The following is a 26,485-nucleotide window of genomic DNA, read 5'->3' as shown; positions in this document are numbered from 1 at the left end:
GCGAACAAAACAGTTTTAACTTTAAACTTTATCTGACTTAAGAGAATCGTTTACATTGCAATGGAACAGCCTTGTAGTCAGTCAAGTGTTACTAATATCTTGATAAGAAAGGGAAACAAAAGGCAAGAAACTATTTTCTATCATTTAGTCTTGTTAATATATAAATTTATGCAAGCCTCAAAGCGGAGCTTAACAGTTACATAAGAATATTTTTTCTATTCTGGTAAATAAGCGGCTAAAATATTAAAAGTACAGTTTCTAGTGGATCATCAGTGTTGAATTAAAATCGCCTACGGCCAAACTAAATACCTTTGTGACACTGCAAAATCTGCTCACGGCACCTCAAATGATCTCGAGACGCAGTAAGATAAATTCCCGATGAAATAAAATGAACTCAAGGTGTCCAAAATTAGCTCATGGCAACAACAAAAACAAAACACGGAAAAATCAAAACAAAACAGAGAGTAGAAACCAGTCTTGAAACTGTAAGAAATCAAATCATTTCTACGGGGCGCGAGAAAATGCCGAAATGTGAAAATAAACAAAAGATGGAGAACAATTACCTCATGAGATAAAGCCTCAAATTCCCAATTAACGGTCGCCAAATGAAACAAACTTGAAAGAAACTTCAAAACGATTAATTTTCATCCAAGATGCAGACAAGAAAGGTATTGAAAAGGGCGCGAATGTTCGAAAAAAAACAAGACAGGCCGTTTTGCATTGGCCGGCTTGTTCAAATTAATTTACACACGCACTGTATTACCACGCTTAAAACCAAAGTTGTTAATAAATAGGAACTGAAAGAAACTTAAGTAAAGGTCAATTTTCATTCAAGATAAAGCCTGAAATGTATCGACAAACTAGAGACAATTCGTTATGCAGCGGCCGCCGACCTGTTCAAATTAGTCGAATTAATTATTCATCCGATAAAACTTATCGCAAACTACATTGCTACACCTTAGGACTCGAGCTGCTTACGCCGTAGCGAATTTCGATACCAAATGAAAAATATACAATGAGTCATGAAGGTCTTTTCGTTTATGTATGACAAGAATCCTTTGAAAGACTTCAAGCTTGAATAGGCTTGTTCTGCAGCCTGACTGTTTAAGGTGTCTCACTGAGGGTAACGGGAGAGGTTGTAAGCCTCAGAGCAACCTGAAAAAGAAAAAAAGCATGTTCGATTGCTTTGCATTGGTACTGACAAAGTTAAGATTAACATATTACGTCGAATGTGCTTCAATAAATGTGTGTAATGTGCCATTAGGTTAGTAAGAGGGGATAGACCCGAGAGCATAGCTAAATGAACACCGAAGATTAAAGATGGCCAAACCGAAAAAGCCAGTTTTGGGGTGATTTACGTACCTGTATGATCCCGCCAATGCAATCGATCCACAAGGAACTGAGAGTTCTTGAAAAAGACAGGATCCCGATTTAAACAAGACGAATGCAAATTGCAAGAGTTGTCGTAGATAACCAGACGGGCACCTGTCAAAAAAAAAAGGCAGAAAAATTGTAATGAACCTACTTTTATTATGATTCGTTTAATATAAAATCACTTTGATAGGGAAATCAAGAGAAGAAAAACTCCCAAAAAACCAGGCCCTGGTTGTTCAACGGGTGGATACCACTATCCACAGAATGAATCACTATTCGCCTTTAAGCGTTGTGATAACATACAACGCTATCCACTGGACGGTGATTTTTCCAGTGGAAGGCGTTATTCGTCCTTTAAACTGACCCCAGGTAATAAAAAGAAATTTTCTTCAACGCACGACGGCATCCAATCAAGGTCCACAACATACACATGCACATTAAATTGAGCTTACCTCGTGAGAAACGCATTCGAAACACTGTAAATGGGATGTTAGGAGATTCGTTGCAAAGCATTACATTCAATCCATAAGTTATACCTAAAATGGAAATCAAAAGCGAGGATATAAAACCGTTTCACACATAATCACAGCAACACTGCGTACAGTGAGTGCCTGAAAGTATGTTGCAAAAGAACATGTAATGAAGGCTGAAGAGAGAGTGTAACTGGGGTACATCACTAGTCAATAGAAATCAACAACCTTTATTTATACAAGTCGTTATGCCATTTAGCCAATAAATTGTAAGAAAAACATCCATTAAGTCAGAAAACAGCAAAAAAACGAAACAAAACAAAACAGGTAAGTCAGTTAATTTGTGCGATTCTCTGACTTGACAGCTTGCAGATGTTATCCTTTTGAAAACTAAGCGTTACAAACAGTTTTGGTCTTTCAAGAAAATGACACTTGTTGAGAAAAACCTAAACCTGATAACTAAAACCAAAGGCAGAGCGTAAACCCGGAGCTTGTGAGGATAATCTGGAATATAGAAAGGGTAACAATAGCTAGTTGGGGGTCAGAGTGAACTCAAATTTACATTTTTATATCAGAAGTAATGTTGTTTGTCGTAGAAATTAACACAAATATTAATGCAAACTCGTAACATTATTGTACCGTGTTTACAGTGCACTAAGAAAACTCCAGAAAGTAAGGATGGGTGTCGAGTACTCCTCTTTGTGCAGATGTTTGGAGTTGTGCCATACAGGCAATAGTCACCACGACTTCTTACCACAGGCAGGCAAGGATAGTATTCTACATCATTTGTGTGGTGTACATCCAGTTGCACCGCATCTGGTATCAATCCATTTGAACGGAGACTTTGCATTTTCCAACAGGTCAATAATAAATGCAGTCAAGGCCTCAGGAAGGTGATCTCCCTCCACAATGCTAACTATGTCCAACACGAGTGGAAAAGTTTGCTGGAGCAGAAGCATGTCTTCTGGAAACTGTTTGATTGGTTCATTGCCAATGAGTCTGCGGTAAAATGTTTCCAAGGAGTCCCATTGGGACTTCGTAGAAAGCGCGACAATGTATACAAAGGTCACACCCTTCCTCCAGTGCATAGGAATTACTTTATCGTGCCAACCGAACAAGGAAACGAGGACAGTTTGCAACACTCAGCTGATTTGGCTGTGGAGGAAGCTGACGAATCTGGAAATTTAGCTACTGTTCATAAAACGGGCATCGATCCAACTGAATTGGATGACCAGATGAAAACACATGCTTGTTTGTTTCTTGAACAGTAAGTAATAGTTTGCCGGGTGGGGGGAGGGAGGAGCGTGTTGGTTGAATGATTTACGAGTGAGATTGTTTGTTGTTGTTTTTTTTTTAACATGAGAGAGGAATACGGACAACCTGAAAGTGCTCTTAAATCTGTTATGAGCTATACTACGCAAATCTGTCAGGACAGTGTGTTGTTAGCTGGCCAAAGAGTCAAGAGGAAATTGGAAAACAGAGTTGATATTAGTGACTGTTTGGACTTAAGTGATTTCCCCCCATTTAAACACTGCCACAGCGATTGGCCAAGAAATCAATTTATCAACCAACATTTCAACGTTGTGGTATGTACTTTTGACGATTAATTAACAGTAATTAATAGTTAGCACTCTCTGCTTGCCTCCCAAACATTCAGCAAACTGTTTGTTTTTGAAACCTTTGTTGCTTGGAAAAAAGTAATGGTCATTCTGTTTATTTTTTATTCATGTATTTTCCACATCCAAGGGTACTCTCACTGATATATAGGTCATTAAATACAAAGTATGATTGTGAACTATTAAAAATGGAGAACAAGAAACTGAAGGGAGACAGTTTTGGAAAAAAATATGAAAGAATGAGCATTGAAATGTGATGAGTTTCTCAGTCCTAAAAATATAAATGACCTTGAATGATTTTCATTATCTACTTTGTTGTAGCAACCAGTACAGAGGACTCTTGGAACAACACTTTCAAGGACCAGAAGACACGGCAGAAAAAAGAATCATCAGTTGTTCCAGAAGCACATCTATTGTTTTATTCCTCTCATTAAGAACTTGGAAGCTTTATTGTCCGATAAGGAGTTGAGAAAAGCACTGTTATAGTCTAACTGTAAGCGAGCTGATAGCAAACTGGAATTTCTTCAGGATGGTGTGGCCTTATCCAATCACCCTCTCTTTGCTACTGATTGAAACACATTAGAACTTATCCTGTATAGTGATGAAATAAAACTGTGTAATGCTGTAAGCACTAGATTAAAGAAACACAAGCTTTCATTGTTTTACTACTTGGTAAGTAATTTGCCCAAGACATATTGCAGTGTTCTTGATACCATCAATCTTTTTGCAGTGGTGAAGTCTGAGGATATTGCTACCTATGGGTTTGACATCATTCTTGAACCCTCCCTTAATGACTTGAAGCAACTCAGTGTGCCAGATGGGTATCCAATTGATTTGAAGGATGGTGAGACAATACGTATAAGAGCATCTTTGGTGGCGTATGTAGCAGATAATCCAGCTGCTCACCAAGCCATTGGTTTGAAGGAATCAGTGGGTGGTGCACTCAGAAAGTGCAGGTTTTGTAATGCTGATAATAATGCCATGCAAAATGGATTCAGAGAGGAAGATTTGAGGCACGAACACTCAAGAAGCATTTTGAGCAATGTAGTGTGATCAGTGGAGCCACTCAGACCCTTAAGGACCACTACAGAACCAGTTACGGTATTAACAGGAAAAGTATGTTATGCATGTTTCTTAGAGGGAGTTCAACCCCTAACATTACAAGCTCTTATAGAACATTATATTGACACTAAAGTAACCAATCTTGCAACAATTAACAGTGCCATTCAAAGTTTCCCATATAGTTACACGGAAGTAACTGACAAGCCCAACCGTGAAAAAGATCTCCATGGTTCCACAACTCTGAATCAAGATGCAGCAAAATGTTATTTACTCTTTCGCATTTTTCCGTTTGTTGTTGGAGACAGTATTAACTTTTCTGACAGCCACTGGGAGCTATACACTTTGTTAAATGACATTACAGAAATTTGCTCTGCATCAATTGTTAGCCTTGAAACCATAGCATAGCTAAAGGAAAATGTTTCTGAATATTTGAGACTCTTCAAGGAACTTTTTCCTGAACAGCCCTTTACTCCAAAGCAGCACTACCATGTACATTTTGCAAAAGTTATACTTCTTCTTGGTCCACTGATAAACTTGTGGGCCATGCGTTTTGAGGCAAAACGTCAATACTTCAAAGACCTTAAAAAAATACTGAATTTCAAGAACATTTGTTTATCCTTATCCAATCACCATCAAAAGAAGGCAGCCATGAATCGCAGTGCTGTTTCAATATTTAAGGGTAATGAATATGGTCCTGTGCAACATCCCAAAGGAGAACAGTTATCAAGAATAAAGGACAGGATTTCTTCCACTCTTGCTCTTGACCCAAATTCAATAAATAATGTGGAATCATTTAAATAGATTAAACTTCATGGAACAAAATATATAGAGGATAAATGCTATTTGGCCATCCAGTTTGATGATGTAGACCATCCAGTTTTTGGACAACTAAGTGGGATTTTTTAACTAAATATTTCTTTTGTTGTCTTTGATGTAGTATGTCTAGAAAGAGTAGGATACGATGAAACACTTAAAGCTTTCAAGGTTCGTCCACAAGCCTCAGGAATTACTTCAATCATGCCAGATATGCTAATTACTCACACACCTTTGGCCATGTATATATATCATGGCTCTAGTTACATTAAGTTGAAAGGCAGCATTTCAGACATACAAAATAACTAAATCTTCTCAATATCAGTTCCAGCTCATTATCTGCATGACTTTGCTTCTATTGCTGTTCTCAATTAAAGAAACAAATATTGTGGTTATGAGAATGTTATATTTTCTATCAATATCTATGGTTAGATGTGAATTGCAATTGTGTTTTAAAGTTATTATTTATTATTTGGGTTATAACTCAGCTTGTGCTGGTATCATGCTGTTTTTGTTGAGTGTTTTAGGAGGGGATTGGATGCATGTTCCTGGTGCACAGTGCAGCACAACAAAATAAATTTATTGCAATTCACTTAACTTCATAGTTATTCTTCTCTTTTAAGGATTTTAAAATAAGTAAAATATTAAAGTACTTTCTTTAGGGAATTTGAACCTACCTCCGAGCAGATACACCTAAAAGAAATAGAAGACACTGATATAAGTGCAATGCATTCAAAGTGACTCTTTGTTGAGGGAATATTATTTTAAAAGGGGTAATTTTCTCTTGTTTTGGGGCCTCAACTTTTTTGAGGGAAATTGATTCTTATTTGAGAGCTAAGTACACTTAGTTGACATAATTGCGCTAATTTCAGTGAAAACTTCATATTTCAGATCAAACACTCTTACTTTTTGAGTTTTTCACTTTTTTAAGAATCATACTTTTTGCAGTGTATCCATCAGTTGGATAAAAATCAAACCGTCTGTGTGAATTTAATCAAACAGACATGCCAGTCTGTGCCCAAAAACGTCATGTAAGTTTACAAATGTTAACACGATGTACACATTGCGTTTCACGGGCGGGGTCAGTTACCTTCGACAAAACAAGAATTTACATTCAGAAAAATGGTAACCGTTGTTAGTGTTCCCAATTTAAAAAATGAGTTAAATAAGGCCATTCGAAATTGAAATGTTTTTTCGTGAAAATGTTTATAGCATGAACAGGAATCCCTCTTGTCATAAAATCTCCGTTTGGCCCCGCTCGTCTAATGTTGTTTCCTCGGCCTTCCTAAGTAGCTTAACGTTCTTCAGTGTCAGTTGTAACAGAGAGTATGATACAAATCGCACAGTATTGCTTAATTTCAAATTAATTCAAGGCGGGGAAATCTAGTCTGTTTGATAATTTAGACTCTTGCCCTTAATTTATGAAGATGATGATGAGCGATTGATTTTCAGGTTCCTAAACGGCTTTTTTTATTTGTTCTGTACAAATCAAAATCAATCTTTACACTTTGTTACCGTTTTTACCTCTTCGGTTCATCAATTTTTTTCACCTATTTTACTTCTATTTTATAGAAGATTTTACGACTTTCTTACAATAGCTACTTGCGTCCATCTTTGTTTTGCAGAGAAACTCTCATTTCAGTTTCTTACTTTTGGTTTCATCAGTCATACGACTAGAATATCAAACAAGACAAGCCTCTTGTGTAAAAGGTTAGCAGTAAAATAATAAATTTAGAAACAATCTTTCCCGCTTTACAAAACTGAAATGTTTCGCACCGGACATTCAAAGCCAGAGGATTTAAACCTCAAAATAATCTTAGATTTTGGCAAAGATTTGTTGCTAAAAACTTGACTTAAACTTATCATAGTCTGCAAATAAAATGACAAACTCAAATTTAGGCCTTTAACTTTTTATCATCTTACTAAGTCTCCTTTGCAAATGTTACAAATATCACAGTAAATAGTTCTAGAGAATGAAGTGTTGCGTCAATTTGACACCATCCAGCTGATAAGTTTCTTTTTTCTCCAAAACTGTTTACTGAAGAATATATTGATACTGTGGGGAGAAATTGCAGGTTAAACAATTCTTAAGTATCAGAGTCTGGGAGTGAAAGAGTAAAGGCAGACACGCAATGTATCAACGGGAAATTCCGATTCTTAAATCTGAAATGTTTGTTAAAAAAATAATATGAAACCTTTGTAAAAAATGATATGAAGATGCCATGTTTTTTATTAAAATTACGGGGAAGTTGAAAAGCCACGTAGTTCTGTTTTAGGTTTTCTAAACAATTTTTTGTTTAACAATAAAGCTGTTACTTTTTTTCATTCTTGCCAGATTGTCATTCATCTCTGTTTTGTAGGAAAAGCGTTAGTAAATTCCCCCTTTTTCAAAATTTTCTTTGTATCCTATGGATAAAAAATCTCTGGCGCATTAACATAGATACTTCAGGCGTGTTGAGTCATATTCATTTTATTCATATCTATCCAGAAGTCGAATAACAATCAAAACGCCTGTGTGAATTTAATCAAATAGATATGTAAAATCTGTGACCAAAAACGTAATGAGAAGTTTACAAATGTTAACTCGATGTACAAATTGCGTTTCACGCGCGTCAGTTATCTTCGGCAAAACAAGTTTTCAGAAAGATGGTAACCGTCGCTAGTGTTCTTAGTGTAAAAGATAGGTGAAATAAGTCCATTCGAAGCTGAAATATTTTTTCATGAAAATGTTCATCACATGAGCAGAATTTTTTTTTGTGATAAAATCTCCGTTTGGCCCAGCTCGCCTAATGTTTTTTCCTTCGCCGTCCTAAGTAGCTTAAAGTTTTTCAGTGTCAGTTGTAACGCAGAGTATATTCAAATCGTAACAATTTGCTAAATTTCAAATTAATTCAAAGCGGGGAAATCTAGTCTGTTTGATAATTTTACCTCGTGCACTTAATTTATAGAGAAGATGATGAGCGATTGATTTTCAGGTTCCTAAACGGCTTTTTGGGGGGTTCTGCACAAATCGAGCTCAATCTTTACACTTGGTTACCGTTTCTCCCTCTTCGGTTGATCAATTTTTTTTCATCTATTTTACTTCTATTTTACGGAAGATTTTACGTCTTTCTTACAACAGCTATTTGTATTCATCTTTGTTTTGCAGAGAAACTCCTATTTCAGTTTCTTACTTTTGGTTTCGTCAGTCATACGACTAGAATACCAAACAAGACAAGCTTCTTGTGTAAAAGATAAGTGGTAAAATAATAAATTTAGAAACAATCTTTCCCGCTTTACAAAACTGAAATGTTTGGCACTGGACATTCAAAGCCAAAGGACTTAAACCTCGAAATATTCTTAGATTTTAGCAAAGATTTGTTGTAAAAAACTTGACTTAAACGGAAACGGAGGTCAAGTGCATTTTCTGAAATAACACACATCTGTATCCGTCTTAATTTAGTGCTCTGATATCTGTTTCTTATGTAAACAAGTAAACATTGCATGAGCCATCGCCTTTTGACAATTGAAAGTTTTCAAAGAGCCAATCAAACGAAAGTTCTGTATCTCATAAATATGCTATGATCAAAATAGCAATTCATTTAAAACGGAGACCAGTCTTCAAACGAATGTTACAGAATCACTCAAAATGTCTCTGGAAAAACTATTAGATTATTTGGAGCCAAAAACGTTCGGCAAAATTCATTATGTGGCAGTGATTTTTTGGATCCTGATTGGTGTCATCTTCCTTGCTATATTCGCCGACATGGAAAACAGCGAACCCAGGTTTGATTTCCGCTGTGGCGCAGCGAAAAGTCAAAACATCGACCTCGTCCGGGGAATATGTTACGAGAAATACCAGGAGCAATACAACAAATTCGCTTTGCCTGTCTATGGCTTCGTAATCATGAATATCGTCCTTATTATATTCGTATGTGTTATCTACTCTCAAATAGTAAGACCTACAGTCAATCGACTGTCGCGAAGCATTCGTAACGGTGATCCAGAGAGACAATCGCGCAACCAAGAGAACGCATTATCAACGGGATACAAGCTTTTTATCGCTTACTGCAGTCAACTATCCACAAGACTTGTTTTAGGAGTTGTTTTCATCATCCTACAAACTCAGTTGCTTTATCCTTTAAAGTTTCCCTCCAAGTTTCACTGTTATTTAACCAATGGAACCACTCAGTCGAGGAATTCATCTGACAACGCCCAACACTCTACCTTACACAACTGTCACAATCAACGTGCGGTAAAAACCAACTCCTGGATGGCCGCTGTCCTTGTGTTAAATGGAATTTTTGCCGCTGGAATTCTGATTGAAATCGTCTACATTTTTTTTAGGGCATGCAGAGAAAGGGATTTCATGCAAAACTCAAAGTTTCAAACATCTCATCTAAATCCTCCCGAAGAACCCCAGCAGCAAGAAGAAAGAATTCAACTTGTAGTAAACATCTCACATGAAGTTCAGCAGCAAGAACGGACAGAACATGAAACAAACATTCCACATCTGCCAAGCGGGCCTGAAAAACTCGTAAAATCTCCGCTTCAGGAATTCATCCAGAATACAAAGAAAATGATTATGGACGACACTTATCAACCCCCACAACTCCAGTCGCTTTTTCCAAGTCCTCTTGGCAAAGGACACCCACCTAAACATTTGACTCTGGATCAGATTTACACAAACCTTGTTGTTGTACCTAACATGGCTGATTATGACTTTACTGAAGACAGACGGAAGAATTTGCAAATCTACGCCAGGTCGGGTGAGAAAAACGAAACACCGAGAGGGCCAGAGGACATTCTTGATCACGAAAACAAAAACATTTTGATCGTCGGTCGTCCCGGTATCGGAAAGACACTTTGTTGTACAAAAATTCTCAGAGACTGGGCATCTAACAAAGTATTCCATAAAACGCCCGATGACAAAATCTACTTTGATGCTGCTTTCTTCGTCAAATTCAGATTATTCAACGCTGCAACCGACCTTAGTCTTCGGGAGCTACTGACCCGCTCCACATACTCACCCAGGAACAAGCTGGATGAGGAAGTCTGGAATTACATCCTAGAAAACCCGCAGAAAGTTCTCCTTATTTTCGATGGAATTGATGAATTCAAAGATAACTCAAAGATCGGCACGGAAAATAAGAAACCTCAATTCAAAAACAGCGTAGACGAGAAGATGCCCCTCTCAGCGCTTTATGCCAAACTAACGACTGGAAAACTTCTTAATGGAGCAGCCGTTATAACTACTACAAGACCTACAGCTCTTTCATGCATCAAAAGAATTCCTTTTGACAAAATGTTCGAAATCCTTGGCTTCTCATCCGAACAAGTCGAAGAATACGTAACCAGATTTGCTGAAGAAGACAAGGAAGTAGGCGACACAGTAAAGCGTCACATCACCAGCAACATCAATATCTTATCTCTTTGTTACATTCCTGCGAGTTGCTTCATCATTTGCTCAAGTCTCTTTAAAATGGTGAAGTTCCATGCTCCTAGAGGTCTTAACCTACCAACAAGTTTAACAGGCATATACAAGAGAGCCGTGAAAATTTTCTACTTGAGACACAACGAAGAATTTCGCGATGAACCTTTCACTGACGAAGACTTTGAATCAGATGAATTGCCCCCCGAAGTAGAAAAAAAATTGGAGAAACTAGAAAAATTGGCATTTGAAGGAATTAAAGAAGGAAGGCTGATCTTTGGAGCAAACGAAGTACGCGGAATGGAAGACAGCGCTCTATTTCACCGCTTACCCGACCGTGAAGTTGACTCGTTTAGTAGCGAAGGACAGTTCTGTTTTATTCATCTCACAATGCAGGAGTTTTTCGCTGCGAAGCACCTAACTAACATGAGTGAAACAGAATTAAAAACCTTTGTTCAAATGAACATTAAGGAAGGCAAATGGCAGCTGGTTTTTCAGTTTGTAGCAGGATTAATGGAGAATAAAACTCACCTACCAAGCGAAATTATCACAGACCTTCTTCCTGTGAAAACTGAAGAAAAAGAAGACGAACTCTACAACTTACAGTGGACAGAGAATGAAGAGAAAACGAAAGTGACCTACTGGCCGACTAAAGACGAACGATATTTAGCAGTGACATTAATGAAATGTTTAAACGAAAATAGTAGAATGAAGTCAGAAGCACAGAGAAAACTTCAACAAATTAACTTTAATTGTGTAAATTTTATTCATTGTGACCTCACAGCTGTTGATTGCTCTTCGTTAGTAAATGTAATTAATGTTCAACAAATTTCACATTTAGATTTGAGTTTCAATAACATTGGTCCATTAGGTTGTTTGGAGATTTGTAAATTGTTAAAATGTAGGGAATCTCAACTGAGCTGGTTAAACCTCACATACAATCAATTGACAGATGAAGCAGCAAAGTATTTAGCTGAAGCCATCAACAACAACAACTGTCAGCTACGCACGTTAAACCTCTCAGGAAATAAAATCTCAGACATTGGAGCACAGCACTTGGCTGAAGCCATCAACAACAACAACTGTCAGCTACGCATGTTAAACCTCTTCGCAAATAACATCACAGGAGCAGGTAAGCAAAAGGCAAATAATTTACTAATCAATAGTCAGTCTAAGTGTCAGCTATCTTTTTAGGCCTCAGCAATTCCAATTCAAAACTAAAAAGAAATTATTAGAACCACTTACTATTCAAAATAACTGTGAAGTAACCAGCTCAGTGATAATTACAGCCCAACAACTCAAACCGTGAATGAAAGCAAACTTACTCTGTGAAGCGCTCAGAGCAGCGAGATTATTTGAACCGGATCGAAATGAAGAAAAATGAACCAATGAACATGTTTATTGAGAAGAAAGGATGTCAATCTTTTTTTTTTAAAAAACAAACCAATAACATTAAAGTAAAAAACAGAAAGCTTCCCGCAGAGAAAACAATCAAACCTCGGACCTCTCAGGAAGCTTTTTCATTTCATGATTGGTTAGTTTCGATCCTAAATTCTCTTCATACTTCTGTATGTTTTGATCGCTTAAGAGTTTTGTTGAAATTTTAAGCGGATTAGATTAGTGAATACACCACAGTTTACCTGGTAGTATACCAGGTTTTCTTTTTTTCATTTCTCGTGTTTTCTATAATTTTTTTTTTTTTTTGATTAAAGCGAACCGGTTCAAGTAGTTTCGCTTTTCTGGCAAAATATAAAAAAAAGATATGAAACCACATTATAAATCAGATCACATTGATTTCAGACAGACCTTAAGCAAGGCCTTTTTGTAGGTTTTTGGTGTAAGATTTACATAACATTTAAACAATTTGACTCAGGGAGGTTTCTGCATTTGTTGTAAATATTAATGTAATTTATGTACATATTTATTTTTTTCATAATAAATTTTGTAAACCAAATTCAACTTTGTGTTTAGATACATTTGGCCTCAATTGTTAGACACATATCCTTGTAAAGAAGTTATGAAAATTTGGTGTTAGATCAAGATAACAAATTCTACCTGATAGGTTTGAGTATTCTCATTTCCTGTTTTCTGGATAATGCCTGGATGTCATAAGGAGAAGTTGTAGGGTTTAAAATTTGTGGGGGGAGGGGGGAGGGGAAGGGGTTGATTGGCTGGCCTTATGAAATTTAGTATTACCCATTGCCTTACCAACAAATGCACAATTGTTTGTATGATCATTGCTTCTTTAATTTTACATAAAAACCAATGAAAATATTTCAGAGTAAAATGAAGTACAACAACTGTGAACATTAATCACAACACATATGGCAACTCCCTATAAAAGTGGCCCCACTATTGATTAAGAATTCTACACAGAGTGAAAAAGAGAAGTTTTAGTTGAGGAGTAAACACATAACTCCATAGACAGTTGTTTTACAGTACTTAGTAGGTTAAAAATTCTTCTATAATCTGAGGGGAACAAATCATCCCAGTTTAAATTGGCACTCTCAGTGAGACAAGTCCCTACAGCAGTTCCCATTGATGCTTTAAAACCAAAAGAGTGACCAGCATCTAATTTCTCCTTAGAGTAATACTGGTGAATCATCCATCAAGATCATGAGAATTAAGAAAATGATCACCATCCAAAGAAGCTTTAATAGTTAAACAAATTCTCTATTGTAAGGAGAATTTTTGTCTTGGTCTTTAAAGGTTAAACTGTAAGAGTGACCAGCATCTAATTTCTCCTTACAGTAATACTGCTCAATCATCTGTTAAGATGAAGAGAATAGAGAAAATGATCACCAACCAAAGAAGCTTCGATTGTTAAACAAATTCTCCTTGTTAGCACCTTAAGAAATGTATAGAGAACAGTATGGAGAATATGCATACTGATGTTAGGGTGTAAAGGGTGTTTAATTCTACTCAGAGCAATGTTCCTCCTATTGAACTTGGCGAGTGATTTGGACCTTCGACTTCTCACAAGGATCCAATTTGTTTGAAGACCCAGGAACCTTGTGTTTGTCCTATCATCTGATCAAATCAACTGTTCACCATATCTCTCTGAAGATCTCAATTATCAATTCTCCCTACTATCTGTCCTACATCTGAGCTGATTTTAGCTCTGAGAATTTGGTTTTAAATCAAGCAATACCCCAGAGTTGATATTTGTCTTTCTTCTAGTCCCCTTTCTGCTTAAAAATTGGTCACTTCTAGGTGTGAAAATGTAAACCCATTTACTCATGAGATCTAACAAGTCATTCTCCTCACTGTCTGTGGTAGAATTCTTATGATGTTAGTTCAGAGAATTTGGAATAGGATCACCTAATAATCCCTTAATTGATATTTTCCTTTATTCTCATCACAAGTCTGCTTGATATTCTATTGATATTGTTCGGAGAAATTCTGTCTTAGTCACTCATGGGAGTTAAGGGTTAAAAAGGAAATGCAACAGGGACTTCATTCTCAAATGTGCCACCATTACCACACAAACTCCTCTGACTATACAATAAAATTACTACTAGTAAATTGTTTTAGATGTCTGTGTTAGCATTTGTGACTCAAAGCTACTTTTTCATCCTGGACAGCAGCAAATCTTTTCAGACGCTTGCTAGACTTCTTGGTGCTCAATTTAATTCTTTTCCTTTGAGTAGTTGCAGCATCTAGGGCTACCCTGTGAAGAGAATCTTTCTTCACACATGGTTTGAAAGGCAAGGTATTGGTGCCGACAGAGATAAAACTAGCCCTGTCTTCCTCAACTGCCTCTGTGGTGGTTGTATCAAAGAGTTTGTTTTTATCTACAGGTTTGCCTTTGTTCCCTTTGACATGACTTGTACTACCACAAGTACTGGAACTATCAAATGTCTTACTTTGTAAGTCTTTGTGCACATATGAACCCATTGACACTGCTGATGGTGATGGAGACTGATAAATGTGGCGCACTACAGAATTACAGCAATCAAGGTCACATTTCAGCCCACATTTGTCATTTCCAAAAGGACACAACTTTCTCACTACTTTAGTGATGCAACAGGAATCTTCATCACTATCCTCCTTGTTCTCTGCAACTGAAAAATTCACAACTGATGTGGACTCTCTTCCTTCAGTCCTCACAGAAATGATGCAAGATTCTGCTTCCACAAAATCCATAACTGCTTTTGATGTTGTTGAGGACAAACCCTGTTTTACTTCTCGGAAACATGCTCTTCTCGGCACCTTACCACATTGTGCAGATCTTGTGTTAGGGAGAACTGGTGCTGATCTGTCAACATTAGCTTCACTGTCAAAATGTTCCTTATCTGTTTTCACTGCCTTAACAAACTCAACACTTGCATCTGATGAACAATCAGATTCTATAGATTCTTTACCAATTAGTTCAAATTCATTTTGAAGATTTTCCCTCGCTGACCCTGTGATAAGACCAGAGAGAGTAAGAAGAACACTAGATGTCATCGATGATGAACTGTCACCAAGGTGAAGGCAACTAAAGTCAGGAGTTTCTTGAAGTTCTATTGTACGTTCTCCTTTTTGTTCAATTGTTTCGTCTTCATCATCTGATCTTTGAAGGGAAATTCTGAGACGTTTCCTCATAGGAGATGATCCCATGTTAGGCTTCTTCACAACAGTATCTTCAGGTAAAGGTGTCTCTCTTCTGCAGTTTAACTCATTTCTGATCTCAGCAAGAGGAGGTTCATCATCTGAGTGACACTGAACACACATTGACTTCACAGTCTTCTGTTGGTGATTCCCATGCATCATCATCATCGTCATGGCTTAAATAGTTCATGGAGTGATCCCCTATTTGTCTTTGCCGTGTACTCAATTGAGGCTCACTGTGTCCACATACATGACAATGCCATTCTCCAGGGGATTTCTTCCAGCGTTGACACTTCAGATGGGTGCCAGTTTGGCCACAGGTGTCACACAAACGCAGGCACCATTTTCTGAAATTAGAGCAGCAATACTGTAGATGTATTGAGCCCTCCAAGCAAAAAACATTTCCATGGCAACCACAAGTTTAAAACAATTTTGGCAACTAAATTTACAGTGAAAGTTGCCCAATTGGTGACCTGTGTTTTGTGGAAAAGAAGCAGGCTCTAACATTGCATGTTACTGATCTTAAGTTGAAGTAAACTGATGAACCTTTAACATCAAACAACCACATTGCTTACTTCAAAGGTTTGTAGTGTGCTCAGCCATTTTTCAACCATACAATATTACACAAAGTGTTCCCATAGTTCCATCATTTTTTTTTTCCACTGTTGACTAAATTTCATCTCTAAAGGTTGTTTTCTGTTTTTTTAAAGGTGTCAAATGGTATGTTTAAAATACCTTGAGCTTGGAATACTGATATAATGTAAAATACAAAAGGTTCCCCAAAAATCCACTGCTTTAGCTTTACATGGATCAATGTTGGTATCTGAGCAACTGGCCACCTACCCCTTCCCTACCCCAATAACAGTCAACTGATAACTATTTAGGGTTATAGATAGGTTATGGGAGGTAGGTGTCCGGTTGCTTAGGTACTGTCATTGATTGCTAATAGACTAATCCAATGGCTCTTGACTGCACTATTTTCAATGAAAGTTTTAAATCAAAGTAGAATTTTCAATGTATAATACACCACTAAAAACAAGAGAATTTTAGTGTTTTATACCCAGATGTTTCCTTATACTCTCTGCCATTGGGACAGACACAGTTCTTTGCATCACAGCGACTGTACTGAAAAAGAAGGTCAACAAAGGCATCTTCTGTTTCCCAACTAGCATCCCTGTAAAGAATTTTACAAAAATATCCTTTCTCAGTTTTCTAACACTAATAGCAGATTTTCAGGGACTAATACCCACAATCTATGAATTTGGTAGACTATAACCAAAGATTCCTGTAGCACACAATCACCATTTTTTCCCCCGACATCATCAAAAAGGAGGAATTACTCGTATTCTATGCATTTGGAATCTTTAAAATAAAATAATCCATTCTGTCCTTTAGTATATTACGTGAACATTCACTTCTCTGACATGAAATTAATCTGAGATCATTTCAACCCTTCCACTACCAAGATCTCAGTTATAGTAATTCTCTTTAGTGTATGTCATACAATTCTGTTGATGTTGTCTTGAAGAATTTGTTATTAGATCAACAAATGATCCTTAAATTAATATTTTTCTTTATTCTCATCTCTTGTCTGCTTGATATTGTATTGATGGTATAAACCAACATTCTGTCTCAGTCACCCATGAGAGTTAACCCTTTAACTCCCATGAGTGACCAGGACAGAATTTCTCGTTACACCATCCATACAATATCAAGCAGACAAGTGATGAGAATAAACAGAAATGTCAATTAAGAGATTATTAGTTGATCCAAACACAAATTCTCAGCACTAAAATCATAGGAATTGTATGGCAGTCTTTTTGGAGAATTACTAATGAGATCTTGGGAGTGAAAGGGTTGATAAACAGGTTAACTAAAACTTACTGATCAGGTATGAAAATTCCCATTCGCTTCATTTCTTCTTGAAATTCTTCCAAATTATTGCAAACTGGGCAATGGAAGTAATACAACCCACTTGACTTTGCATGTTTCTACAGGAAAAATATTGAAAACCTATAAGTATGATCATAAATTGAACAAAATGTTTCCCAGAAAAGGTGTCTTAGCATATTATTACTCCATTTGAATTTAAAGATTTTAAGTTGCAGATATATCCCAGGGTGGTAAAATGGTTAAATACTTATATGATTGTGTTTTTTCCTTGGTGACAATCTAAACTTTCATCGCATCTAGCTTCTGTAGCAAGTTACAGTTATTCATATACAGATAGATTCTTTTCTAATGAGTAATTCTGCCAGGATCATTTGAAAATCAGAGTGATTCTTTGGTCACCTTGTCAATCAATGATGTGCCAAAAAAAAACAACAACAAATTGACAAAAATGTGGAGTTTGGCAATAAGTTGTGAAAATTATAAATTGGAGAAAAATTGGAAAAAAAATGATTTTTCTGTACCTGAAGACATTTGTTGTGAAACCATGTCCTTCTACAGCAAGGTGTAACAAGGGGAATATCATAAACAGGTGACTTATTCTTCTGTTCTATTTCACACAAACAGATTGGACAGGTTTGGTTTCTTTTTAATGCCACATCCTGGGTTGGGCGATGATGCCGACAAAAAGAACTGTGGTGTAACACAAAGGGACAAAATATGGTAAATATTATTATTGATGCTACATTTAGTAATCAACATTCACAACAATCATCAAAATTATCTTTTCAGTTCTGGCTCCTTAGTCCACTGTTATCAATCAAATCGTGTTAGATCTTGTGGCAGTAAGGGCCAGTCACACTCATTTAATTTGTTATTTACTGAATGGAACAAGATTCCATTAATAATCAGGACCAGTGAAACTATTTGCCATCTCAAAAATGCTATCTTAAGAATTCTAGTGTAATTTAAGTCAGGAAACTGAGACTTTGCAGTTTTTTGGTAGCTCTGTGTTATTAACCTTTTAACTCTCAGAAGTGATCAACATGAAACTTCTCCCAATAATATCCTTACATTATCCAGCAAATAGGTTATGTGAATATTCAAACTTATCAGGTAGAATTTGTTATCTTGATCTAACACCATGTTCTCTTTACTAATTTACAAAGAAATGTGTAGCAGCTTGAGGGGAGAATTAATAATTTGATCTTGGGAGTTAAAAGGGTTAACCTTGGTGTAGTTATTCTTATAAGTCTTAAGTTGTTTTTCACTTTTTTTTTTCGAGTCCTAGATTTTTCAGACAGGACTAGCCTAAAAATCTCCTATGGATGAGGCGACCTTTCAAGACAGTCATTATTAATATCATTAACATATCCATTAAATGCCACTGACAGTGTTCATCAAATTTTGGCCTTTCTGATGCAGAGTTTCTTTCAAAAAGTTAAGCTATTTTACTGAAATCACAAGCAACAATTACATGTTTAACCCTTTAACTCCCAAGATCTGATTGTTAATTCTCTCTGCTCTCCTCTATTTCCTTGTGAATAAGTTACAAGAATTTGGTGTTAGATCAAGAGAACAACTTCAACCTGATACATTTGAGTATTCTCATTACCTGTTTGGTGGATAGTAAAAGGATATTGTAGAGAGAAGTTACTTGTTAATCACTTCTAGGAGTCTAAGGGTTAAAAACCCCTTACTAACCCAATTAAAATTCTGTATTGTAAGTCATGGAATGGGTATTTTCTGCTTGGATTTATGGCCCTAGTGCAAAGCAAGAGAACGTTATTACAACTGAAAATAAACTCACTTGAAGGTATCAAAAAACTGAAACAGAGCTCCGTTCTCTTTTCCACATTTATAGTGGAAAGTTTCACGGCATCCTCCCTCACAACAGCCAATAGAGGCACCCAGCTTCCTGCAGAAACTGCATCTCTGCAAAGAAATGAGCCAAACTAAACAATACCATAAAGACAATTAATATAGTTATTGGAAAATATAAGATAATTCATCACAAGCAGCTCAGCAGGCTCTTCCTGTCAGTGGTCAATCTCACAGGTACAGGCTCATATCAAATACTTCAGCTGCACCAGTGACAGATGGAAATAAGTTCAGTGAGTAGCTGAAAAACATTGCACACCCCTTTCACTTAAACATTCAAAAATTCATAAATTCACTCCTTACAATTGTTATCATTTGAGTTTGAAAAAATTGGTTTTGAATCAACCAATAATCCCCTAATTGATGTTTTGTTTGTAAGGAGAAGTTCTATCTTGATCACTCTACAAAGTTAAAGGGTCAATCAAGGCTATCAATAAAACAGTTCAGTGGCCCAGGATGGAGACTTGAGTGTCTGTATCTGACAAATAAGTGACCAGGACTGTTTTTGGAATTTTAGATTTCTAAAGGCTGGTTTTTACAGGCGACAGAATTGGAATCCAAGTCATAGTTAGAACTGTCAGAGGGTTTTCACTGAATCATAAGCATCAGAGTCATAAGTGAAATTGGAAGAAAATGAAACTGCCCTGCTTCTTCTGATTTTGATTCTGTTCATTTTATAACTCTGCTTACAATTGCGATTTTCAATTTTTACTACATCATATCATTTTCTTCCAATTTCACTTTTCTCTGACTCCTATGATTCAGGGAAAACTACATCATTGGAGTTACAAGCAGAAGCAAACAGACATTCAATCAAAATTCCAGTTTTCCATCCAGCCGAAAACAGTCTTCTACTCACCACTCCAACAATCCAGTTTTCACTTAACTGTAGGCAACAAAGTTGTACCGTAAGCAACATCTATATTTTTTTCCAATTCCATTGGTTTGATTTTCTCTAGATTATATGCTTGTGTGGTTCTGATAACCAATCCAACCCCAACTCTGTCATAAGTGAGATCCAGGCTTAAAGGCATATTTAAAATTTCATCTAAGTCACTAACCAGTCTCTTTGCCCTTGATATTTCCTTCTTTATGTCCTTGATTAAAAATCCATCAAATTCTTCATCATCTTTTCCTCTCTGAGCCAGTCCTGAGGAAAGAAACTGCACAGGAAACAATTCATTATGCAATAGACAGGGCTTTCTATCAGTTTACCAGTGTGATAGCACATGCCTAGAAAAGTTTGTTTATTACTGGCAGGAGGTGAGTGATTTACAAACTATTCTCATGTTCCCAACATCTTAAGTGTTACTGAGGCACAACTGCCTTTTAAACCATTACACACTGACATTAATCAGTATGCATATTCTCCAAACTGTTCTCTATACATTTCCTTAGCTGCTGACAAGGAGAACTTGCATAACAATCAAGAGCTTCTTTAGTTGGTGATCATTTCTTTTATTCTCATGACCTTGATGAGTGATTCAGGAATGATAATGTAAGGAGAACTTAGATTCTGGTCACTCTTAGGGGTTAAGGAGATTAAAAGGGAAAAAGGGCTGAACTGCATGCAAAAAAATTTTAAATTTGTAAAGGAATCATTACTTACCATACAATACTGGTGAACTGAAAAACCAGTATTTATATCCTTTAAGAATTTTCCAAATATTTTTTCATCAGGTCCTTGGAAACACAGCCTACACACGTCACTGTTGACTGGCAATAATAAATAACGTTTAAAAAATGATAAGAATAAAGAAAACCAACTTTCCCTCATCAAGTTAACAATTAAATTTATCATTAGGCCATAGATGAAAGAAACCCTGCAATTATCAAAAATTATTGCTCAGAAATACTTTAGATGCTCTTACTCTAAGAAAATCATAGCATCTTAACTGTTGACCACAAAGAGAGATTGTTCACCCTTCACACCATTACATCAATAAGTATATTCTCCATGCAACTCTCTATACATTTCCTAAGGTGCTGACAAGGAGAATTTGTTTAACAATCAAAGCTTCTTAGGTTGGTGATCATTTCCTTTATTCTCATGATCTTTATGATTGATTCAGCAGTATTACTGTAAGGAGAAATTAGATGCTGGTCACTCTTACAGTTTAACCTGTGAAGACCAAGACAGAATTTCTCCTTACAATATCAATACAATATAAAACAGACAAGTGATGAGAATAAGGAAAAATATAAATTAGCAGATTATCAGTTGATCCAAAACCAAATTCTCCAAACTCACATCATAAGAATTGTACTGCAGACAGTGAGGAGAATTATTAATGAGATCTTAAGAGTGGAAAGTTCAAAGTGTTAAAACATTTTTCCTCATGACTTTATAACAATATCAAATGGTCAAGTAATGATAACTGACGACAACAGAAAGATTTCTGTATAGCCCCCTTAACCCTTCAATCAAATTTTGATTGACTTGTGTAATGTTTGTGCATGATATTTGTCCCAACAGAATTAGATAATTTGCAATATGTTGAGCACCTTTGAACTCAAAGTACTATTCCTAGTTTTATTTGAGAGGTTCTGGTTAAGTGATTGTTCAACACATGCAAGTAGAAAACAATAAAAACAGGAAGCTGGGACTCAATCAAGGATGACCATGACCACTTAATAGAGGTGAAAATTACAGTAATAAAGGAGAGAAAAACTGAGAAGTGACTGCTTTATTACAGGGTAACTGTTTAATATGGTGCAGCTTAATACAGGTTCAACTGTATAATGATCAGCCATTTCATGATGAAATAGATGTGTTTAACTATGTTTTCTTTTGTAGCACTAATTGCTCCAATAAAGAGGAACATTTTACAAAACATTAGAGGAAAATGCAACTTCTTTAACTCCCATGAGTAACCAAGACAGAATTTCTCCTTACAACATCAATACAATATCAACCACATAAGTGATGAGAATAAAGAAAAGTATCAATTTGAGAACAATTATTTGATCCAATACTAAATTCTCTGAACTAACATTATAAGAACTGTATGGTTGAGATTAAGGAGAATTACCAATTTGATGTGGGAGTTAAAGGGTTAATAACCAGTACTTCTGGATGGCTTTAAAGACTTGAGGTTGTTTTTGCAGGAGTAATGGGCAATTCTGTTGAGCTGTTTTATAAAAGTGTTATAGCCTCCTCAAGGGGTTTTCCTTATCAAAAAAAAAGAGTTATTGGTGAAGTTTACACCAAAGGCAGTGGAGACAGCATTGATTACAGTATTACAATTGTCTCTTTGTTTTTAAACCCCTTGAAAATACAGTTCATCTATTTTAATTGTATTAAATTCTACTTTTTGATTTTACTTTCTTGCTTGACACTTGGTTGGTGAACATTATTCTAGAGATAGTACAGACACATTCAAGTTTGGAAATGTTTTTCCTTTTTGGAATATTGAAATGTTATTTTATTCTTCCAGCCCCCATCCTGTCATTTCCTTTTACAATGAACCTCCCTACCCAGATTTTTCCTGTGGATAGTGTTATTCATCCTTTAAACCAGGCCCAGGTAATAAAAATAAATTTTCTTCATACACAATGGCATCTAATCAAAGGTCACAACATACACATGCACATTAAATTGAGCTTACCTTGTGAAAAATGCATTTGAAACACTGTAAATGGGATATTAGGAGATTCGTTGCAGAGCACTGCAGGAAATCCATGAGTTATACCTAAAATGGAAATCAAAAGAGAGGATATAAAACCATTTTACACATAATCACAGCAACACTGGGTACGTTGAGTGCCTGAAAGCATGTTGTGAAAGAACATGTAATGAAGGCTGAAGAGAGGGTGTAACTGGGGTACATCACTAGTCAATAGAAATCAACAACCTTTATTTATACAAGTCATTATGCCATTTAGCCCATAAATTGTATGAGAAATTTCAATTTATTCAGTAAACAGCAAAAAACAAAACAAAACAGGTAAGTCAGTTAATCTGTGCGATTCTTTGACTTGATAGCTGCAGACGTTATCCTTTTGAAAACTAAGCATTACAAACAGTTTTGGTCTTTCAAGAAAATGACATTTGTCGCGAAAAACCTAAACCTGATAACTAAAACCACAGGCAGAGCATAAACCTGGAGCTTGTCAGGGGATAATCTGGAATATACAAAGGGGAACAATAGCTAGTTTGGGGTCAGAGTGAACTGAAATTTACATTTTTTATATCAGAAGTAATGTTGTTCATTGTAGAAATTAATACAAATATTAATACAAACTCATAACATTATTGTACCTTGTTTACAGTGCACTAAGAAAACTCCAGGAAGTAAGGATGGTTGTCGAGTACTCCTCTTTTTGTAGATGTTTGGAGTTGTGTCATCCAGGCAATAGTCACCCCGACTTCTTACCACAGGCAGGCAAGGATAGTATTCTACATCATTTGTGCGGTGTACATCCAGTTGCACAGCATCTGGTATTGATCCATTTCTGCCAAACAGAGACTTTACTTTTTCCAACAGGTCAATAATAAATGCAGTCAAGGCCTCAGGAAGCTGATCTCCCTCCACAATGCTAACTATGTCAAATAGGAGTGGAAAAGTTTGCTGGAGTAGAAGCATGTCTTCAGGACACTGTTTGACTGGTTCATTGCCAATGAGTCTGCGGTAAAATGTTTCCAAGGAGTCCAATTGGGGGAGAAGTGCACACACTGGGGAAGCTTTTCCTAATGCATTGAAAAATCCAGCAGTAGGTGTTGGAAAAGAGACATCTCATCCGTAGAACAAAATGCACCAGGAAAGAAAACTACCTGAGGCAGGTGCACAACACTGCAACTCCAGGTGTAAAGAGGTCATTACTGTGTCTGTAATGTAACCTTGCTAACATCACGGCCTACTTGATCCACCATCTACCTGACAAATTTTTCAGCAAGGTAAACCCTGTCACGATGGCTAGTGATGTCATAAACTATTAAATAATTAGCCTAAATGCAGATCTCTTCAAATAAGGCAAATAAAAACAGGTGATATTTAGACACATTAAAAGTCTATCCCAGTGGAATGCAGGAGGAACTGGAGCTGGTCTTAGTCTGGTCTCAACCCCTCAACTGATCCAGAAAAAGAAGACCTTATTCCAAGGTCTTTGCAGGGTCAATGAGACACACAAGCTTCACCACCACGACAAGGTGCCAGCCCAAGGTGAAGGATTAAAAATATTTTAAATTATTATGTTAATCAGTAATCAAACTGAATCAAGACATAGTCTTCACATCAACAGCTAGATTAATATATTATATCATGCTGAGTATAATTAATTTTAAATTAATAGTTACATTAAAGACAATATTGTTATTGTAAGAGAGGAAAGAAATACATAAATACAAGTTAGAATAAAAGGAAAACTGCATGTTGTGAAGCATTATCTTATATAGCTAACAGTTAAACTATGGTCAGTTTTGAGTACTCAATAACAATCTTTTATACCACTTTTTGAATAGTATGTATGGAAAACATTTAAATTCAGGTGGTACAGATTCCCAGATTTTTACTGCAGAGAATTTAAATGTAGACATACCATAATTACTTCATACTTATGGCTTAAAGAAGTTTTGATTTGCAACATATCTGGTATTATATGAGTGAATCTCTGATGCAGGTGTGAGAATATTCAGTAGTACAGCTGGGGTGTTACTTTTGTCATTCTTAAGTTTATATGTAAAAAGTGATACTTTTAGTCTGTAAATATCTTCAAGTTTCAAGATTCCAAGAAGATTATAATACAAGTTGACATGTTCTCTGCCATGAGCAAAGAACATGCTTCATATACATCTACTCTGCTTAGTGCAGATTTTATTTAATCTAGTTTTATAAGCAGCACCCCAGCTGGCAAGACCATAGTTTAAGTATGGATAAATAAGGGTATAATATAACTGTTTGAGCATATGAAAATCAAGATAGTGTCTTAGCTTATTAACTATACCTACATTCTTTGCTAATTTATTATTTACATGTTGAATTTGGGATTCCCACTGTAGATGCTCATCAAGGTATATACCTAGATACTTAATACAACTTTTGCAATCAATATTGTGGATATTTAAATGTATTTTTTTCTTTGATGATGTTATTAGCATATAATTAGTTTTCTTAAAATTTACAGATAACTTATTAATAGAACAATATTTTAAAACTAATTTAATCTCTTCATTCATTGGAATTCAACCTCATTTGGATTACTACAGGTAAAGAAAATATTAGTATCATCTGCAAATATTCTAAAAGAAAGCTTCTCAGAGGAGTTTGGTAAATCATTAATATAAAGCAAGAATAACAATGGCCTGAGTGTTGAACCCTGGGAAACTCCACATGTAATAGTTTCCATACTAGATTCAATTTCATCAATCTTTACAAATTGAGTGTGATTGCATAAGTAGCTTTTAAACCATTTAAATGGGGTTCCATGGATTCCATAAGTATATAATTTAGAGAGCAGAATATCATGGTTAACAGTCTTTAAGTGGTTAAGTTTATTGGCATATTTTTTATATTCTGCTCTTTTTGGGGGGTTATTTGAGAGAAAGTGTGTTCTATACATGCTTTGTTTAGTTTTGATAGATTTGAGTATACCATTAGTTATCCAAGGCTTACTAAACTGCTTCTGTTTACTTTGGGATATTTGTTTCCTTGATGCATGTTTATGAACATTAAGCTGAAGAGTACTTATGGACTTAGCTGCAACTTCATTTAGGTCATTGCTTTCAATGTAAATACCATTCCAGTCAATTGCTTTGATATCCTGTAGGTATAGTTCTGAATCAAATTGTCTGTACTCTCTATAATATCTCTTAAATTTTTGTTTTTGTACTGGTATATCAACAATACAAAAGGTTGGTAGATGATCCCAGATATCTATTGTAGCAATTCCAGATATCATTTGGTTAGTGTTGTTGGTATATACATGATCTATCAATGTTGCTGTATAATTCTGGTAGGCTTAGTTATTATTGGTGAGATGTTGTTAGAGTGGAGCATATCTAGGTACTCTTCAGTTTGTGTATGATGGTTATATCTTAAAAAATCTACATTCATGCCTTCCAGAATGCATAGTTGGTATCTATTCTGTAATTTTATAATTAGATCATCAAAATGTTTAGTAAATTCTTCTATATTAGCACCAGGGCGTCTATGAATGGATCCAATTAATATAGGTGCCTTGCCATTACATAGATCGATTTCAACCCAGCACAATTCTACTAGTTGCATATTAAATTTTATATCAAGTCTGGGTATAGATTTAACCCTTTAACTCCCAAGAGTGACCAAGACAGAATTTCTCCTTACAATATCAATACAATGTCAACCAGATAAGTGATAAGAATAAAGAAAGATATCAATTTGGAGATAATAAGTTGA

The 26,485-nt window shown here is 35.9% G+C and overlaps 2 protein-coding genes and 1 pseudogene across 5 annotated transcripts; 1 reads left to right on the top strand and 2 right to left on the bottom strand.

Moving 5' to 3' along the window:
* On the bottom strand, positions 1 to 24,368 carry LOC149051257 (uncharacterized). Of its 3 annotated transcripts, none has more exons than XR_016184520.1 (5): positions 23,884 to 24,368; positions 23,371 to 23,799; positions 1,827 to 1,876; positions 1,363 to 1,485; positions 1 to 1,155 (listed from the first exon to the last, which is right to left on the bottom strand). XR_016184520.1 is itself a non-coding variant. In XM_089198751.1 (5 exons), the coding sequence occupies exons 1-5, from the start codon at positions 23,927 to 23,929 to the stop codon at positions 1,115 to 1,117; spliced, it is 723 nt and encodes a 240-aa protein (XP_089054877.1). In that variant the 5' UTR covers positions 23,930 to 24,368; the 3' UTR covers positions 1 to 1,114. The 3 variants fall into 3 exon arrangements, 2 of the variants coding, with proteins under 2 accessions (XP_089054877.1, XP_089054873.1); XM_089198751.1 differs by lacking the exon at positions 1,827 to 1,876 and adding an exon at positions 22,718 to 22,801; XM_089198747.1 differs by having other exon boundaries at positions 1,827 to 1,910.
* Positions 8,921 to 12,704, top strand: LOC149051259 (uncharacterized). The gene has a single exon (XM_089198406.1). It carries the CDS (start codon positions 8,964 to 8,966, stop codon positions 11,937 to 11,939), a length of 2,976 nt encoding a protein of 991 aa, XP_089054532.1. The 5' UTR covers positions 8,921 to 8,963; the 3' UTR covers positions 11,940 to 12,704.
* On the bottom strand, positions 12,971 to 20,901 carry LOC149051258 (uncharacterized; annotated as a pseudogene). Its single transcript, XR_016184470.1, has 7 exons — positions 20,719 to 20,901; positions 20,171 to 20,272; positions 19,039 to 19,163; positions 17,753 to 17,921; positions 17,223 to 17,329; positions 16,399 to 16,512; positions 12,971 to 15,685 (listed from the first exon to the last, which is right to left on the bottom strand). The product of XR_016184470.1 is annotated as an uncharacterized LOC149051258 (transcript).
* Positions 24,369 to 26,485: the final 2,117 nt, after the last annotated feature.

Source organism: Pocillopora damicornis, chromosome 1, assembly GCF_964200805.1.
Source record: "Pocillopora damicornis chromosome 1, jaPocDami1.2, whole genome shotgun sequence".
In the NCBI taxonomy this organism is placed as follows: Eukaryota; Metazoa; Cnidaria; class Anthozoa; order Scleractinia; family Pocilloporidae; genus Pocillopora; species Pocillopora damicornis.
This window is presented reverse-complemented; position numbering and strand designations above follow the sequence as displayed.